Source organism: Hirundo rustica, chromosome Z (assembly GCF_015227805.2).
Source record: "Hirundo rustica isolate bHirRus1 chromosome Z, bHirRus1.pri.v3, whole genome shotgun sequence".
Lineage (NCBI taxonomy): Eukaryota > Metazoa > Chordata > Aves > Passeriformes > Hirundinidae > Hirundo > Hirundo rustica.
In genome coordinates, this window is record NC_053488.1 from 3871282 (window position 1) to 3890723 (window position 19442).

The following is a 19442-nucleotide window of genomic DNA, read 5'->3' on the forward strand; positions in this document are numbered from 1 at the left end:
AGTTTGGGGGTTGTTGCAAGGACAGGTGTATAGAAGTGCTGAAAGTATGTTTTGTACTCAATGTCTGCAGTGCTGTGAAAAATTGGAATGTCAAGCATACGCTTTTGTGATTGCATGGCAGATTTCTGTTTTCACAGTTATGGGACCCTATGTGAGAAGAATCTTGTGTGATGAATTGGGAGCTCCTGCAAATTCTGCCATCAACTGTATTCCTTTGGAGGATTTTGGTGGACAGCCTCCTGATCCAAATTTAACGTATGCAACTGCCTTGCTGGAGGCTATGAAAGGTGGCGAGTATGGTTTTGGAGCTGCTTTTGATGCTGATGGAGTAAGTATTTAGGTCTGTCTTGAGATTTCGCTGTAGTTGTTTTGTCTGGGTCAGATATGGGATGTGTAAGTATAATTTATCTGCTTTTCAGCAGCCCATTGAAGCGGAAAGTGGTATTACTTTCAGGTACAGATGGTAACATTTGCAACCCATAAATCAGGCACATATGTTGTAATTTTTCTCTGCAGATGACTGCAAATCATGCAGAATTTGAAGGCAGGATGAGAATTATTTAAATATCAGGCTGGTTTTGTCTTGTGCTGATGCAACACTTTTTTCCCTGGTTAGGAACAGACAGCATATATAATACAGACTTGTCACAGTAAACACAGTAAACAGGAACTTTTTGGTTAGCATCATGAATTAAGGGCTTTTTAGCTAACTAAAGCACTGAGTCAGAATCTCTGTTTATTTTAATTTTTTCATGTCGTATTATCAGCATACTAAAAAGCAGTGTATTACAAAATGACTTTCTTCTCTGACAAGGTGGGAGAAATATTAGAATGTTCTGAAGAGCAAAAGCTGTTTTCTATTCTCAGTAAACACAAAACACTCTCCTGCTCCCATAATAGCGCGTGTCATTGGCAAAAAGGTTCTCCTACACAAGCATTCCCTTGGCAGAAACAGAGCTACTGAAGTGACATGTAGGAGGCAGAAGCTAGAAACTGATCTGGAGGTTCGGTTTGCAAGGCAGGAGGGAGTGATGGTGTGATGGTGAGATTATAAACCTGCCAAGATGACGCCAGTAAATTTTTCTGCCCATAGCGGGATGTCAGTAGTCCAAGACCTCTCATTTTTCTCTCTACCTCCAGTGGATCTAGAAAAAGAAATTAGGTATCCTCAATACCTAAGAATTTAAGATGCTATTTTAAATTTCTTTTCTTCTCCAGGACCGCTACATGATCCTAGGCCAAAATGGCTTCTTTGTTAATGCATCAGATTCACTGGCTATAATTGCTGCCAATCTGTCTTGCATTCCATACTTCTGTCAGATGGGTGTCCGAGGATTTGGCAGGAGCATGCCTACCAGCGCAGCTCTAGACAAGTAAGATGAAATATTTATTTGTATCACCTTGGTCATTACATTGATTGACTCTATGTTTTATTACATAGCAATTCCAAAATTTTGGAGTCTTTTGATAAGGGCTTCTGATTTTTCAAATCTTTATGTGCTTTATTTTTTCAAACTGGTTTTGACAAGATTTTGGTTTTGCCTAGACTAATTTTTCCCATCTTTACTTGCATTAAAAGAGTTTAATTCGGTCTGAAGGAGAAGTAAATCATATTTGATTGTACTTTTCAAAAAAGTTTCATCCAGGAGTAAATTTTCTATAACTATCAAGACAGGATGATTACATATCATTGCATTAATATATTCTGTTTGGAAAAACATTGGCTAAATAATTTGTGTCTCAATGTTCATCTGGCTGCATAGCTTTACTATGACAAGAGTGATCTACTGCTCCCCTTAAATGTGTCTAATCAGGAAACAATAATTTTAAAGTGAAATGTAGGCTGTGTGGAAAGGTAGATTGCTGGATCTACAGTTTGCCTATTCAGGAAGTTCTGAAATGTCACGAAATTCAGAGCTTGCAGCTCCCTCTAATGATTGACAGGGTCTTTGGGAGTATATTCCTTACTCGTGGGTAGATAGTCTAGTTTAAGGAAATACTGTTAGGCCAGTGTTTGATGTGTTTTGTTTATTCCATTCAATGGTCCAAAAATCTTACTGTAATATTGAAATACAATATAAAATAAGTAAGAGTTCATTTTGTGTATAAACACCATATCTGCATTTCTGTAAGAAGTGAAGAAACAGTGACTTTTAAGTATGTTTGTCTGTCTTCTTTTAATAAAGTTTGATAAGTATGTCAGAAAACATGAACTCAAGTCCCTTTCAAAATAACACTGTGACTGTTTGAATTATATTCTTTGCAATGTTTACTTGACCTTCTGGCGCAAAGATCGTCTCATGGTGATTACTGCCATATTTAGTTTTGTAGACCTAAGCCTGATTATTAAATAAAATGGAGCAACTGATAATGGTGGAAGGATGTAAGTATTTTCCCTTCCATTCTTACAAATATTTATTGTCATGAAGTTTTCAGTCTGCATCTAGGACACTTGATTTATTTATTTTTTATTCTGTTTTATGGTTCTCCTTGTTTTCTTGAAGACTTACAAGTTACTTGTTGTCATGTAGTTCAGTGCAGATCATGCAGTTTCCACACAGATCATGTGGTTCCAAACCCCCTGCCATGGGCAGGGATACTGCTTTCACTAGCTGGGCACCTCAGGTAGTGTGGCTGGTAAGGACTGCCACTGAGTTCTTCAGCCTTCTTCATGTCCTCAGTAACCAGGTCTCCTGTTCCCGGAGAGTCCACATTTTTCCTAGTCTTCCTTTTATCACCAATGTGCCTGTAGAAACTATTCGTGTTACTTCTGATGTCTGATCAGATTTAATTCTGTTAGGGCTTTAGCTTTCCTAGCCTTATCCCCAGCTACTTGGATAGTTCTGTATTCCTCACAGGCTACCTGTCCCTGCTTCTACCCTCTCTAGGCTTTCTTCTTGTGTTTAAGTTTGTCCAGGAACAACTTGTTCATGCACACAGGCTTCCTGGTGTTGTTGCATTACTTCCTCTTTGTTGGCATGCATCTCTGTCAAGCTTGTAGGAGGTGATCCTTGAATGTTACCCAGCTTTCTTGAGCCCTTCTTTCCTCCTGGGCTTTGTCCCATGGCACTCTATCAAGCAGATCCTTGAAGAGACCAAAGCCTGCTCTCCTGAAGTACAGGGTAGTGAGCTTGCTGTGTGCTCTCCTTGCAGCCCTGAGGATCTTCCATTCTACCATTTCATGGTCACTGCACTTCACATTCCACACCAGCCCCTGGTTGTGGTGAGATCAAGGTTCAGCTTGAGATGTCTCCTTGTTAGCTCCTCTGTCACTTGGGGAAAAAAGACTTTTCATCTGTGCACTCCAGGAACTTCCTGGGTTGCAAGTGCCGTGCTGTGTTATTCCCTTCAACAGATACCAGCGTGACTGAAAGCCCGCATGGGCACCAGAGCTTGTGAGTGTGAGGCTGTTCCTCTCTGTTTGTCTGTGGCAGACCCTCACTGTGATGTCTTCTGTCACTGCTCTCCCTGGAATCCTGACCCATAAGCTCTCTGTAATTCCTTATCTGTCCCTGGGTGGGTGTGTGTGGGCTGACTACACAGATTAGAACACCGTAAGAGGTATCGTAGATACCTTCCTTGAAGGTTCACTGAGCTTTGGCCTGCTTCTGAATGTTGGTTATGAGAGTGGCTCTCCTGTGGGGGAACTGGATCAATTCCTCTCCATTTGGCTACTGTCTTCTGAGGTCATGGAAGTCTTTCCTGAAGTCTGTGCTAGACTGCAAATGAAAACCACCTTTTTTATGGTGTGTCCATATTGTGTGACCCACAGTTTAGCCCAATTAATTGAACTGGAGCTTTTCCTTAGCTCTATTAGAGAAAAACAAATATGGACAATAACTTAAGGATTTAGAAAACCAGTTCCTTTTTCACTTCTGTGCATGTGATCTGGTGCTTAAGGTTTTTTCAAAGGGCATTATTAAACTTAAAAAGAAGGAAGCAATAATCCAAAGTACTCTAAATGTTGCTTAGAAGTATGGCATTAATAAATGGAGCAGTGAATTACAAGAGAATTCACTCAAAATATTTAACCAGTGTTGCATGAGTTTGCTTGAAGTGAATGCTGGAATATACAAGTATTATACTGTAGGGACAGAATAACACATTACAGGAAACATCTGCTTTGATATGCTCCAACATCAACAGGACTGTGGCAGTACGTCTCCAGACTTCAATTCCCTGGCAATATACCCTTAGGCTGGTGTTCTTTTTGTTTTAGGGAATGTGAACCTGTGTTCCCTGTTTAAAAAACTATTCTTGTTTCATATCCTTGTATTCTGATTTATCTGATGCCTGCATAACAGGAAAGGAAATGAAATACTGAGATGTTAGCTAACAGTGTACAAAACGAGAATCACAAGGGTGAATAAAAATTGTTTCTATAGGAAATAAGAAGTTGGGTGTGTGTATAAAATAGCAGTCAAGATGGTACTAGAGAAAAGGGTTTCTGCGAGAATACTACTGTGATTAGCATCTTCTTCATGCCTTGAGTTTTAGCTTAACATGACAGTTAAAACCTAAGGCATCAGTCTGATAATTGTTTCTACAGCAAGGCTCTTTCAACAGCATGGAGGCGCTTTCATTACACTTACTCTGGGCAAAGCTAATCACCTCACTGTGCTGTACCCTGCCACTTTACACCTGGGAACCTATCTCTTAATGCAACTTTAACACATTAGTGTTCTGCCTCCTGATTGTCTGATCATCAGAGACAGCTTTTAAGGGGGGCTGCAGTGACCATGAGTGTTCTGGCTTGTTTAAAGAAGCGTCCTGTTGTCATGAAGGGCAGAGATGCTATGAGCTCTAACCAAGCTGCCTTGGATGCAGGAAGGAGGCTGCCCCTGGCAGCAGCATTGTGGTATAGAGTGTGATCCATTTTGTCTGAAGCACATCAGGAAGCTTTGCTTATGTCATAGAAACGTTTAGGTTGGAAAAGACCAATAAGGTCATGAACTCCAATCCTTCCCCTTCCCCTTCCCCTTCCCCTTCCCCTTCCCCTTCCCCTTCCCCTTCCCCTTCCCCTTCCCCTTCCATTTCTTCGCTTCTTTTGCTAAACACTTCTTCTTATTTTTTATCTATCTCTGTTCTCTTTCTTACCTTCCACATTCCCATGTTCTTCCCCTGTTCCTCTTATCCCTCTTTCTTCCCATTCAGTGACTCCTCTTTTTCATCAACCTCAGGCCGTGGGGAGCAACACACCACATTACACTTCTGCCTTTGTCAATATTTGCTTGAATTCTTAAGATACAAATCCCACTTTTTTTTTTTTTTTTTTTTTTTTTTTTTTTTTTTTTTTTTTGTGTGTGTGTGTGTTTTTTTCTTGTGCATTTCTTCTGTTGTTGGTCATCTGAAAAAGTTTGTGCCAGAAGCAGGATAGGCACCGTGTGTTTCTTTTTCTCTACATGGTCACCCTCTACTATTGAGTTATGAGATTTTTTCCAACTTAAAGGCTTCTCCAAGTCTTAAATATATCTTTCTAAGTAGTTCATACTGCATTCACTTTGTGACTGTGATTTGCTAAGTTATGCCAGCCATGACCTTACTCTTTTTATCTTTCTTCAGCAGGATAATTCAGTCTCACTTCCTCTTATCTGAAATAGGCTCACTGTGAATTTAAGAGACCTCTGTCAAACTGAGTCCATGTAACATATAAGCAGTTTTTAAATTAGATACAGCAGAAGGAAAATTAGTCTTCTGGAATGCTGCTGAAGGACAACTGCATAAAACCTTCATGAATGTAATTTAACATGTTTGAAACATAATATAAAGTTGGGGAGCGCTGTGATGGGAGAGGTATTTAGGATTTGTAACTTCTAAAGTAACATTACAATATTAAAAGTATTAAAAGTGTCCATATAAATCCTCTGTGTACTTGTATATATTAAAAAAAAAAAAAAAAAAAAAAAAAAAGTTACTTGTTTCTGTATCAGCTTTCAAATATGTTCTACAGCTAAATGTTTTATTTACACAGATATGGCATGTTTGAGAAGACTTGTGGAGGAAAAACCAACTATCATTACAAGGCATTAATGTTCTTTCTTTAGCTGTGCCTCTTAGTTTTGTTTCCACAATGTGCTTGCAATCTATCTGCTATCCTTTTGTCCCTGAATGTTTTTTTAAGCATTGGAGGTGATTTATCATTGCAGACATTTTCAAAGGTATCTTTAGGGAGTTGTCTTGGTCTTTATGTTTTCTTTGATGCTGGATTTGATATGCTTTTACTGTAGTGTGTCATATTTGACCCACCATATGCTTGACTATCCAGTGTTTCATTATCCTATCCTGCGCTGGTGAAAATATGCTATAGTCATGACAGGCTACATTTTAAACGTGTATTGGGTAAATGTTTATTCTCAACACTTTACAGGACAACAGCAATTGGATATTCAAATGCTTTTTCAGTGAAAAATTAGAATGAGCGTACATCAGTCTATTGCATACTGTTGACATTTACAGGAGAGAATTAATCTTGTATTCTTCAGTGGCTGCTCTTGAAGAAAAAGACAGAAAACATGTTGGTGTCCTGTCCTGTGAAATATCAGTAGACTATTGATATTTCCATCATATCTGAGTGTCTGTGTTGTCCTCTATGGATTAATGGCAAGAGAAGCTAAGCAATCCCATGGCTTGCCTTCTTTTACTTGGCACACAGCTTAGCTTTAGGGTCTGACAGGGATTCCCTGGCCAGCCTGAAGGCAGCTGTTCCCTGCTGAGAATGGCAGGCTGCAGAGCAGCCTGACACAACACACAGCTCTTAACTTTTATACAAAGGTAGTTGGATTCTGGCCTGTGTGTGGAGTGGACTGGTATAGCTGCTTAGCTTAAAATGAGCAGGTTCATTGGTTGTGCAGTGTGAAGCTTGCAGGACTGAGTACTTCAAGGTGTATGGAAAGTTTTCTTCATGTAAGAAGAAAAGATGAGTTGAAAACTATGCAATGCTCTGTTTCCAGCTTAATCTTTGGCTGAGAATAAGGTCAGTTTGCCAGCTGAAGAGGGATGAAGATTTGGTGCTTGCTGTGAAATAAATATGTTTTGTAACCTTGACTGACTCTTGTTTAGAAAGTGTATGTACATGTAGTTCTCACAAACAGACTTTTGCCTAGGCTTAATGTCCTATATCTGAAAAACTACCTGAGAAAAAGAAACATTTTGCAAAATGCCTGGAGCAGGCCTTACAGTGTGCAACAGATCGATGGTGGGTAACAGAAGGTTGCAGATTTCTTAGTACCGTATGTCTTACACCTCAAAAAGTATATGGCTATCAATAAACAGCAGGAATTCCTACAAATGTCCTGGTAAAAAGTCCAGAAGTGTTTTAATTAAAACAATCTGAGGAATTTTGCATCAAGTCAGTTACAGAAGACTTTGTGATTACTTAAAGGTTAAAGGCCCCTTTTCTTTCAAGGTCTTATGCAGTCTTATTATGTGCTTCAACTTAGAAAGGCTCCCTGGTATATCAGTATGTCTGAACATGTTTTGCTCAGGCTGGAAAGCACAGCTGGTATCAACCCAAGAGCAGACTCTCCCATCAAAGGATTTTTTGTCAATGGGTGACCTTCATGGAGTGTGCTTCCTGCTGATTTAAAAGAAAACTTTTCTGGCACAGAATTTCAAAACTGTGTTTTTAAAATTCTGCTTTGAGGGTGTATTAAAGTATAATCTTCTTAGGCTGTTTAGAAATTAAGGGGAATGTTCTTTACATTCTGTGTGTTTTGAGGAGGATCACTATAAGACTGGCAGAGCCAGGGTACTTAAAATTATTTGAAGAAGTTTGAGAGTCCTGTTAGACTAGACTTACTTTAAGTAATAATCACTTGAATAGTTATATTAATTTTGAAGGAGAAGAAACATTGTCTCACGTTTCCTTTTGTGAGGAAATGAGAGAGGCCTACAATCTTTCCAACATCAACAATTCATTCTTTGATTCTATAATGTCATTAATGACTTGTTTCTCACATGTAGTAACAGTCTATACCTATAGCATATTACAATTTCTTCTTCTTCCTGTATTTTTCCTATGAACACTGTCATACACTTGTGAAACTGCTTTCTTTCTTTCCCTCCCCAGACAACTCCTACAACCAAAAAGAGCAGTTATTAATTTTCAGTCCCTAAAATCTACAGAACATTTTGCAAGAGAGAGAAAGGAAAACTAGTGTAAGCCGGGCAATCCAAATCTAAATGGCATCATTAGGGAGCTGCTAGAATAAATCATGTCTAACCAACCTGATTGCTGGCCAATAAAATTACGGAATCTGTTGATGGAGTTAAGACAGTAGATGCCATTTACTGTCATTTTAGCAAGGCTTTTGAAATTGTCCTGTTATTCTTGTATCCAACTCTGGACTTTATGGTTTGAATGGGTAGAGAGCTAGGTAGGCAAAAGTCTGGTTTGATGGTCAGACTCACGGGCAGTTGGTTAATGAACTGGTAAAAAGCGGGGTACTGCAGGGGTCTGTTCTGTGACCTGTCCTGTTTAACATCTTTGTGATGGGTCTGAAGGGGAAGATGGAGGACACTCAAACCCAGTTTTTAGATAATACTAGATTGTGTGTGTGGTGCCTGTTGATGTGCTGGAGAGCAGAGCCAACACTCATAGAATAGTCAAGGTTGGAAGAGACCTACAAGATCATCCAGTCCAACTGCTCCCCTGGCACTGCCACTGTGACACTAAACCACTAAACCAGATCACACCTCTTGAACATATCCAGGGAGAGTGACTCCACCACCTCCATGGGCAACCTATTTCAGTGCCTGACCACTATAACAGTGAAATTTTTTTTTTTTTCTAGTATCTAATCTTAATTTCCCCTATCTTGGCTTAAGGCTATTTCCTTTGTCCTCTCACTGTAGGTACAGTAGGAGAGACCAACCCCCACCAAGTAACAGCCTCCTTGCAGGGAAATTTTAGAGAATGATTAGGTCTCCCTTGAGCCTCCTCTTTATAGACTAAACAAACTGAGATCCCTCAGACATTCCTTATATGACATGTTTACTAGATCCTTCATGAGCCTTGTTGCCCTTCTCTGGACATGTTCCAGAGCCTCAAAGTCCTTTTTGAAGTGAGTGGCCCAAAAGTTGACCTGGTGCTGGAGGTGCAGCCTCACCAGTGAAGAATACAGGAGGACAATTTCTGCCCTGGTCCTGCTGGCCACACTGTTCTTGATGCAGTCAGGGGAACGTTGACAGCTGGCAGGAATGGATGGCAAAGGCCTCATGAAATTCAGCAAGGACAAACAATTAATCCTTCCCTCAGAAAGGCAGAGCCCTACAGTGATGCAGACCGCAGCAGAGGAACTGAGGAGCAGCTCTGCAGAGACAGGCCAGCATCCTGGGGGACAGTTGTGTGAGAAGCTGTGTGCTCTGGAATCAGAAGAGACCAGTGACACCCTGGGCTGTATAAATAAGAATGTGGCGCAGAGAGTGAGGGAAGTGATTATTCTCTGCTTATCATGTGTGAAACCACTCCTAGATACTTGTGCTTGGTTTGGGGTCCCCACTACAGGAAAAACATCAGTAAAGTGGAGTGAATTCAGCATAGGATCACCAGCACAGATAGGGCTGGAGTTGGGGCCCTAAGAGGAGAGGCTGTGGGACTGGGTTTGTTCAGCATGGAGAAGGACAGAATTATAGTACTGTGTCCTTGTGAAGGGATCTTTGCCTGAAAGTCCTCACACCTCCAAGATGGTTGATTCTGCCTGCACTGTTGCGCTCTTGTAGTTACTATGTAGCAGCAAGGTGTTTTACAGAAAAAAAATTATGTTGCCTTATATTATTTATTTTTTAAAATTTTCTTCAAAACCAAGGAATTGCCCATCTGGAGAAGCTGCATTGTTTCTATCCTAATCATTTTCTGAGTGATCCTGCTGACTCTGCATGAGAGGATGGAAGTAGTATTAGAGTACTCGGGAGGTGAGGAAGCAGCTAGGGAGGCAGTCAGTAACTGTGGATATCTACCTAAAGCCATTCTTTCGCTATTATTCAGATAATTCAGAGTACTGGTTAACCCAATTTCAGTCGCAGTCAACACAGAGTTCTGTAACAAATGTAGTGGATAAATTCACATCTGGTTTGCATTTTTGTCAATTAGCAACCAGCTGACTTCACTCTAGTAAGCTGGGAGAGGATAATGAATATGAGACGTGTACTCCTGAGTTAATGGAGGGTACATTTTCCCTGTGCTTAGTTCATAGGATTATTACATTTCCTGAAAGAGACCATGTGTCTTGCCAGTCTTTAGTTATGACATTATTGAGGTATATCCCACTAATTATCCTCAGAAGAATATAAGGAGAATATATATTTATTACAGTTTATAATCTATCAGGCCATTTTTCTTCTCTGGTAGAATAAAGTCTTCCTGACAGTTTCTGTAGAATTAAAAAACTTACAAAACATTTTCTTCTTGCCTTCACAGACCTTTGTATTTCTGAAAAACCCATGGGCTTCTGTATGCAGCAGTGACTGTGCAGGACTTGAGACTAGAATAGGAAAGGTCCCTGTTTAAGGGTGGGGAAGTGAGAGGGTTTTAAGTATCGTTTTTTTCCTTGTTCATGCTTTGGGATTTTTCATTTTTCTCTAGTTTGCATTCATTACAGACGTGGCTGATGCTTCATTGTTGCAGTAAACATGAAGTTTTTCCTTAATGAGACAAGGTCCACTACTAAATTAGCAATGGAAAAGGTCCACTACTAAAATTAATTTCTGTCATTTTATGCTCGGTTGTGTCTTATATTCGTAGGTAAGTTTCATTTTCCAGGGACCAGCTTGCTTTAATCAGCCTTTTTGTTTCTCTTATTTCCATACATTAAGAAGATTGGTCTTCTGTCTTACTCGGGAAGCCTTCAACAAATCAGGCTATTAACACAGCATACTACAGCATAACAATGACAGCTGTTTTTCTGTATGCATATTTGAAAAACCCTGCCTTTGCTCACAGAATTTAGTTTGTCACAGGCCTTGCTGTTGGGAATGGGGCAGAGACAGGCTGTCTAATACTAAGTCAGTTGTTGTGATAAAAGAAGTGGACAGTGTCTTTTCTAGAACAAGGCATAATCTTCCTGCTGCTGAGCCATGGCATAATTTGAAGGCTAAAATAAACTTGGAATTTTTAAGGGAATTACATTTGTGTAAAAGTTCCCAGAAATGCTAGAAGTCACCATGTCTGATCACTCTGAATTCTCTTCGTCCTACTGATGGGGAGCTAACTTACTCTATAGGCACATGAATGCTGAAATAATAATGAAAAGTGGTTCTTGTATCTCAGCCAGGAAGGGCATGAATAACCCTAGGGATTACTGCAATACATCTGGAGAGCATGGCCACATTCTTTCCAGCTGGTTGGACTTTTCTTCATTACTACTGTGAACTCTGCAATCAAATCTCATTCTCTGTGGATATACAGTACATATGTGTGCAATTTGTCACTGGAACAGGCTTTCCAGGAAAGTGATTGTGGCACCAAGTCTGTCAGAGTTCAAGGAACATCTGCACAATGATCTCAATCAACCCTAGGTCATTGTCTGAGAAGCAGGGAGTTGGACTTGGTGATCCTTATGGGTACTTTCCAACTTGAGATATTTTATGATTCTGATTTCACTTCACAAGGACTCTGAGCACTATGCCAGCTGGTTTTATTATGTGAAAGACAAAATTCTCGGGGGGTATGTTGCTGCCAAAACACATCCCTCTCTCATTATACTCACAGAAATGTGTGTGTTTGCTAGTTGTCTGTAGAAAAGCAGCTTTTGTCTCTTGTTTTATCCTTACTTTTAAAACAGCCATAGCTGGATACTGTGTATGTCAACAGCTGTTTCTAATCATTCTATTAGAGCTTGTGTGAAAAGGACAATGAGGTTTTCATAAGGCACAGAGTCACAGGCACACTGTCATGAAGATTATACTTCCTTTGGGAGTTGACTCTTGAAACATTTGCAGAAGAGGGTGCTAAGTTATGCATTTGGACCTGAATCTCAAACTGGTGACTAAAGCAACATGAGACAGCATTTGGTGTGGAACATCATGATGAGTACACCTGTTAACATCCCACACATGGAGGAAAACAATCCCCTAATTAGAAAAAGTTACATGGGCTGCATCCTGTGCGAAGCTTTCCAGTACATTTGTAACCAAGAGAAACAGTTGGAAACAATATTAGTTGCTGCAATACATTTTGTTGGAAGTCATCAGACTTGTAAGTTTGGGGTTGTGTGTAAGTTTGGGTTTGTGAAAAAGTACATTTCAAAGGCAATTATGGCATTTTCACAAACTTGTGTATAATACATGGAGGGGTGTGTTTCTTATGTTAAAGAGAAGATATGTTGCCCATATATATTGTTTGTGACTGTAATGCATAAATAGGTTTTTTTTTTTTTTTTCCTAACTGGTTTGACTGGGAACTCAGTGGGAATTTTTTGTGTTTTCATCACTTTTATCAATTCCATAATTCGAATTTATGAGAACTATGGGCATTGTTATTGATGAAAATTACTATGGTTTTGCTGTCCAAGTAGCATTTATTACTACTAAAGCAACTTCATGAGGTTGCCAGAATATTACAGAGTGAACTAAGCTGTAGTCTGTAAATTTCCTTAAAAGATTGCCCTTTTTTATTTGTTTCATTTGGTACTATGGATCTGAGGTGTGGTATGTGTAGTTACAGGTAGTTTGACTGGCTTGCAGAATCTTTCTGTGATTCCAGAGAGGAGTAATAGAGCAAATGTCTCCTTACCCTTACTGCTGAGTTGTATTAGGAAATTAGCTTAGTCATAGCTCTGTTTGTAAATTGTATAATTTAGTTCTTCAGGATATGCTCCTGACTGGCTGATCACTCAGTGCTGGAATAGTCTGCTGGGTTGTTTTATCTCTGCAATCATCCAGTGTGATGTTTTTCTCAGTATCTTTCCTCTCAAGTGCAGATTTATTTCGTAGAGAAGATGGAACGTGATGGGACCGTAAGGATAGCTCCTTTGTGTGCCAGTCAGAATTGGTTTTCAGCCCTTGGGCAGTGGTTTACACCAGCTCTGGGGTCTTGAGGCTTTCAGAATCAAGAGCTAGTTCTACACCCCTCCTAGTTAACAGAATACTGAGCAGATTGTTCTTCAGAAACACAAGAAATTGTTGTCTAAAATCAAATTAATGTGGTCTCAGGAACACTGCTGAGCTTATAGATCTCCAAGAGTACTTTCTCTTGTTCAAATGAATCGACTCCCTATCAGGTACTACTAAAGCTCTAATTGCTTTTTTTTGTCAAGTCTCCTCACAAATAAGGTTTGTTTTCTGCCTCCATCATTTAGAAATGCTTAAGATGATTGATTAATTCTTAGTTTTGCCAGTTAGAGGATTTTACTGACATTGTTACCAGTCTGTGAGCAGTATGCTCCTTGTCCAGTTTCAATCTGACTTTGCTCCTTTGCAGAAGTTGTTTTTGTGGTGGTCATCACTCAGCCAGCATAATTAGTGAGCTAATTAAAGTTCTTGTAACTCACTGAAATGGTGTATTAGTAGACTGAATTTACTGTGATGGTGCTGAATTGCAGTTTGAGCTAACCCATCAGACCCTTCCATTTCTGTCCTTACAGCCACCATTAAAAGTAGGATGTATCAAGGCCCATATCATATTTTTCAGAGAACTTTCTTATTTTCATTAGATCAGTTGATTTCATTTGTTTCATTGGAAAGAGTTGTGGAAAGCCTGACAGTAACTTTTCTATTTGAAATTATTCAAATGAATCGTTCAGGACATTAATATTTGTTAGCAATGAATGGATGAGAATCTTGGCAGTGCTTTAGCGTGTCTAAGAGTATTTCCATACCTGAGACAGAATGGGCAAGGAGTTTACTATGTTTCTCCTGTGCCTGTTGCTCGTGCTTCAGAGCTGTTTTACATGATCCTTATTTAATCAGTTATCTTTAAATCCTTTAAATGTTACCGTGTGGCTTGGGAGAGTGCAGGAAGTTCACCCCAAATTAGCTGAATCTGTATGGTCAGAGTCTCAGTGAAGGATATTATTTTCTTAACATTCAGTAGCTCTTTCTTTTAGAAGGTTTCTTTCCTTATGTGGATCTGACAAACTGGGCTTCCTTCTGTAAGCTTTGAAGTCCATCTCAGCTACAATTAGCTTAGTAGTGATGACTGTTACTTGGTCAAGGTAATTGGTTTGATGGAGTTTAAGTGCAATGTTAGAATTTTTCCTCTAGAAAATACATTTTTCCTGTTGGTACTTCTGTTTAAAGACAAAGGAGCGTCTGCAGGGGGTAGGCAGGAGGAACTCATGCAATCTGTAGTCTCAGAACAGATAAACCTCTCAGCTAGGTGTAGTTATACTACAGAATCGTTTGGCTTCTTTACACAGTGTGCTGACAGCATCCTGTTTTTCTGTACAGATTAAAAACAATCATGAGAAATCAGAAGCAAAGGATGAACACATTAATTTTGTACTTTGAAACTGCTTCTTTCTCCCTGTTTAAACAGTAAACCTTCCAACTTATTTTTATTTACACAGACCTATTCACCTGGGCATAATTTTGTCCCCGCTTCACAGGGAGTGGTATTTCTGTCTGTAAGGTACTGAATTTGTTGGTAGATTTCTTGGAAACAGCTCTTACAGTGCACATATCTAATCGTGCTTTATAATGGGTGTTTAATACTCAGTAAAGCAAAATAGTTGACATTCTTCTCCTGGTACCAGTTCAGCAGTATAATTAAGCACATTTGACTTTTGGGCTCAGGAGAAGCCCTAGAGATCTGAAGGGAAATAAGAAAGCCTTTTGTAAAAGTTTATTAAAAAAATAAATTGATGGAGAATATAGGGAAAAAAAATCTGCACGAAAGTAGTGGTTTTTACTTTACTTCTTTTTTTTTTTTTAATTTTCATCCATTTTATTATATACTCATTTCTTTCTGTCGCTGAACTCTTGTGTAAAACACTTGTTGTCCTGTAAAGGAGAAACTGAAGCTGTGGCTGAGTCAGCATCCCGCAGCACAAACCTCCTAGGTTGTGTCTCTTCATAAATCTCAGTGTGGGTGGCATGCTGAGACTGGGCCAGAAGGACACAAGACATGGAAGGGAGAGAGTGATGAAGAACACAACTCAGAGGATGGGGCTGCATGTCCACAGACAGCAGTGTAGTGTGAAATCAACGTGAAGCTTGATTTTAGCTAAGAACTTTTTCAGGCCTGCCCCTGAGAAGTGCTGCATGCTTTTTTCCAGTCTCCTTTCTTGTTTATTCTCATCTTGTCATATTTGTGTTTTCCTGCACACACAGCAGAAAAGGGCACTATTGTAAATATCATACTTAAAATAAACCTTTGCTCTTAGCAAAGTCAGTCCAGATACAGGTTGATAGACTGGGTTCTAAACACAGTGGATTCATTCTGAATTTTATCATACAGTGGAAAAGAAAGAAGAGATAAGTGTTAGTAGCATGGTAAGTTCAAAAGAGTAAACTTATTAATAGTTTGGAAAAATAATTTTACAATCAACTTATTCCTAGTAAAAGGTAACTAAGAGTTGTTTCTAGCAGTTAAAAGTGAATTCACTTAAGATCGGATTTCATAGTTTGGAATGAGAGCACAAATATTTCATCTGAAATTAAGGTTTTGCATTATGATTAAATTAACTTTTCTTTAAAAAAAGGCAGGATTATTGGGTTATGACTTAACAATGTATTTAATACAGATGAACAACATATTGGTCCTTATAACTCTACTCATAGCAAACACCACCTGAATCAGAATTTATTCAATTAGATTTTATTATTATTGTCTAGGAGTTGCATCCATTTCTGATTCCCTTTGGAAGATATGCTCCATGCTAAAATCTATGCTGTGATTTTCTTTAAAAGCTGACAGAAGAGGTTTAGGTTGTGAGTTTTTTTATTTTCTGGAGACTGCAAGGAATTGTATGTTTTGTAGTCTGACCTACCATGTAGTATCCATACCATAATAGTCTGACTGAACAGAAGCTCTGGAGATTCCTTTCCTTTGGCTTCAGCAGAAGCTCTGAGCAGACTTATAGGCCAGTTTCATGTCTGAAGTAAGGGCCTTCTCATAAAACCCATGGTGGGATTTTTTTAAGGCTGAATTTCCTCAAAAGGAGAGATAGCTCTCAGTTTCTATACGTACAAACTTCAGTTAAATTGAATTATACATTTAGCTCTTCAGAGAACTATTTTCTCCTATAGAATCTCATTGCTAGAACTCTGTATTATTGTCCAGATTTCAGAGGGGAACTTAAAAGCCAAAGTTGTACTTAAGGCCTTAAAACCTGGGCCTGCGCATGAGGGCTCCACCAGTGTAACTTCCTAAAAGTGATTTAACTTTCTGGAAAGCAGATTCTTTGATGGCTCATAGTGCTCCCAAATTTGGGATGGTAACAGTCTCACTATCACCTGTATATAACTGGGATGCACTTGGTACTTTTGAGAGTGGCAGTAATTTCATATCTTGTTCACTATAGCAGTAACCTGTTTGCAGCACCTGCAAGTGGTGTGATACCTCCCAGCTTTGTATGCTATCTTAGTGTATTTTTTAAAGGTGCATTTACCATCCCTGTTCGCCAGTGTGTTCTGCATCAGTGGCAGTTCACTCCATCACAGATTAGTGAGACTAGGCTCGAGTGCAGTGTCCATAAAAAGTATCCTTAAACCTCCTGCCTGTAGCGGACAGGATTATCACATTGGTTTTGACATCAAGGGCAGACTCAGCAAGGAGCTGTGCTTGCTATTGCTACTTTGACCACTTAACCCCCTGAGGAGTAAGGAAGAGGCAGTGGCTTTCTGCGCTCCTTTCTCAGAGATTCAAAGTAGAGCTGTGCTACAGCTGTTGGCCTGCTTACAAAGGCATTTCAGTTCTGCAGTGCTCCCCTGGCTCTGTACCTGGGTATATGAATGTACTTGTACCCTCTGGGATAGAGTCAGAAACTTAACCTATGGAGACGGGGACACAGATTAGTTTTCCATTATTTTGTAAAGTGTCTCAAGTACTTTTAAGACATTGTCTTCTTTTTGTATGTTGCATAAGGTGCTTGCAACATTTGACTGAGGTGCTGCAGAGCCTGTGTAGGAAAAACTGATGCTATGAAATGGGGAGCTGTGTGTTCACAGCATGACCTAGAGATGACAAGGAGTATGACTGACTGCAAGGCCTCACTGTGGGTATTGGGGAGCCTGAGTTCTGTGATAAGTATTTTAATCGTCCTTGTGATGGTGCAAGTCTGCTTGTAAGGAAGACAGATGAAGTCCAATGAACTTCAAGAGGCCAAAGGGAGGTACTAAGTTTTAAATTTGTTTGGTTTAGAGGTTTAAAGCTTTGTGTCTTGACTTTCCCCACAGTATTCCTTGGGTATGGTTGTGATTGTGCTGAACATGAGTTCCATGTAGCTCTTTTGTATCCATCTGTGGTATTAGAAGACAAAAGCCAGGTAGATAGTATTCATGGATTTATTAGCTAAACTGAGCGAAGGAGGAGCATTACTGGACCTGGACTAGTGCAGATGAGCTCATTAGAGAGGTTAAGATTGGAGTGTAGTGACCACGCCTGGGCTGAGTTCATGATCCCAAGGAACATGGGCCTGGCAAGGAGCATAGTCTAGATGCTGAGTTTTAGAAAAGCAAACTTCCAGTTGTTTAAAGAATTAGTCAATGTGAACCCCTGGGAAGCTGTCCTTAAGGACTGAAGAGCAGACCATAGTTGGCAACTCCTTAAGATTGCTTTTCCTTGAGCACAAGAGCTTTCCATCCCAGTGTTTAGAAAATCAAAGAGAGCAAGACAGAAACTGGCATGGCTGAGCAAGGATCTGCTTCTCAAACTGAGGATTAAAAAGGAAGTGCATAGCCTGTGGAAGCAGGACAGTTGACCTGGGGAAAAGTACAGAGATACAGATTGGATGTGTAAGGATGGGTCAGGAAAGCTAAGGCATAGATGGAATAGGACTTGGCAAGGGATCACATCTCTTGAATAACAAGAATAACAAGAAAGGATTCTATAAGTACATATCTCAGAAAAGGAAGACCAGAAAATAAAGGCCATGGTAAACAAGAAGATGGAATGGTGGAAAGAAAAATGGAAAAGTCTGAGGTTCTCAATGAGTTCTTCGCCTGATTCTTTGCTGGCAGTCGGGCTTTCCACACCTCTCAAGTCCCTGAACCTCCATGGGGGGGCTGGGGGAGTAAAACTCCTAGCATTGGTAGTGAAGAGCAGGTATGACGCCACTTGAAGCTAAATAAGTACAAGTCTATAATGCTTGATGAGATGCACTCCAGGGTCCTGAGGGAATTGGGTGATATTCTTGCCAAGCCATTCGCCATTGTATTTGAAAATTTATGGTGGTCAGGATAAGTCCTGGGAGACTAGGAAAAGGGAAACATTACTCCTATTTTTAAAAAGGGGAGAAAGGAAGACATGGAACTACGAAGTGGTGGGCCTCACCTCTGTGCCTGGGAAGATCACGGGGCAGATCCTCACGGAAGCAATGTTAAGGCACATGAAAGACAAGGAGGCAATCCAAGGCAGCCAGCACGGCTTTACTGAGGACAAATTGTGCCTGACCAACCTGGTGGCCTTTTATGATGCAGTGACTGCAGTGGCTGACCAGGGAAAACTGACAAATGTCATATACCTAGGTTTGTGTTATACCTCTGACATGGTCCCACATGGCATCATAAAGAGGAGTGGCCGGCAGGGTCAGGGAGGGGATTCTGCTGTTGTGAGACCCCACCTGCGGTGCTGCATCTAGTTCTGTGGTCCTCAGCTTGAGAAAGGTATGAACCTGTAGTAGGAGGTCCAAAAAAGGACCATGAAGATGATCAGAAGTCTGAAACACCTCTCCTCTGAGAACAGGCTGAGAGACCTGGGATTGTTCAGCATGGAGAAGAGAAAGTTCTGGGGAGACGTTGAGGGAGCCTTTCTGTACCTAAAGAGGGCTTATGAAAAGATGGAGAACAGCTTTCCACATGCGCACGTAGTGATAGGACAAAGGAGAATGTTTTCAAACTAGAATATGAGATACCTACATTAGATATTAGGAAACATTCTTCACTGTGAGGGTAGAAACTAGAGAAGACACTAGAAACTTCTCTTGCCTAGAGGAGTTGTGGACAACCATTCTCTGGAGGTGCTTATGGTCGGGTTGGATGGGGCTGTGAGCAATGTGATCTAGTGTGTGGCATCCTTAGCCATGGCATCTAGGTCCATCCTTACTATGGAACTAGATGGTTTGAAGGTCACTTGCAATCCAGCTCATCCTATGATTCTGTGACTCTGTGATTCTATAACTTTGCCTTTCTGCTTGCTGTTGACAGATTTCAAAAACAAAGGCAAATTTGAGGCTGAGAGGCAGGAGAAAGTATTGGAACAGTTTATTGGCACAAGTTATGTTATGTGAATGCCAGGAGGCTCCATCTATAGAAGGCTAATTCACATAATCCTGATTAGAATTTAT

At 40.1% G+C, this 19442-nt stretch overlaps 1 protein-coding gene across 1 annotated transcript in view; it reads left to right on the forward strand.

The window, feature by feature from the left end:
• PGM5 (phosphoglucomutase 5) overlaps positions 1-19442 on the forward strand; it is a 70278-nt gene that overhangs the window by 16636 nt on the left and 34200 nt on the right. The window contains exons 5-6 of the mRNA XM_040090805.1: positions 138-328; positions 1219-1373. Of these exons, the coding sequence (XP_039946739.1) occupies positions 138-328; positions 1219-1373 (346 nt within the window). The remainder of the gene's footprint in view (positions 1-137; positions 329-1218; positions 1374-19442) is intronic.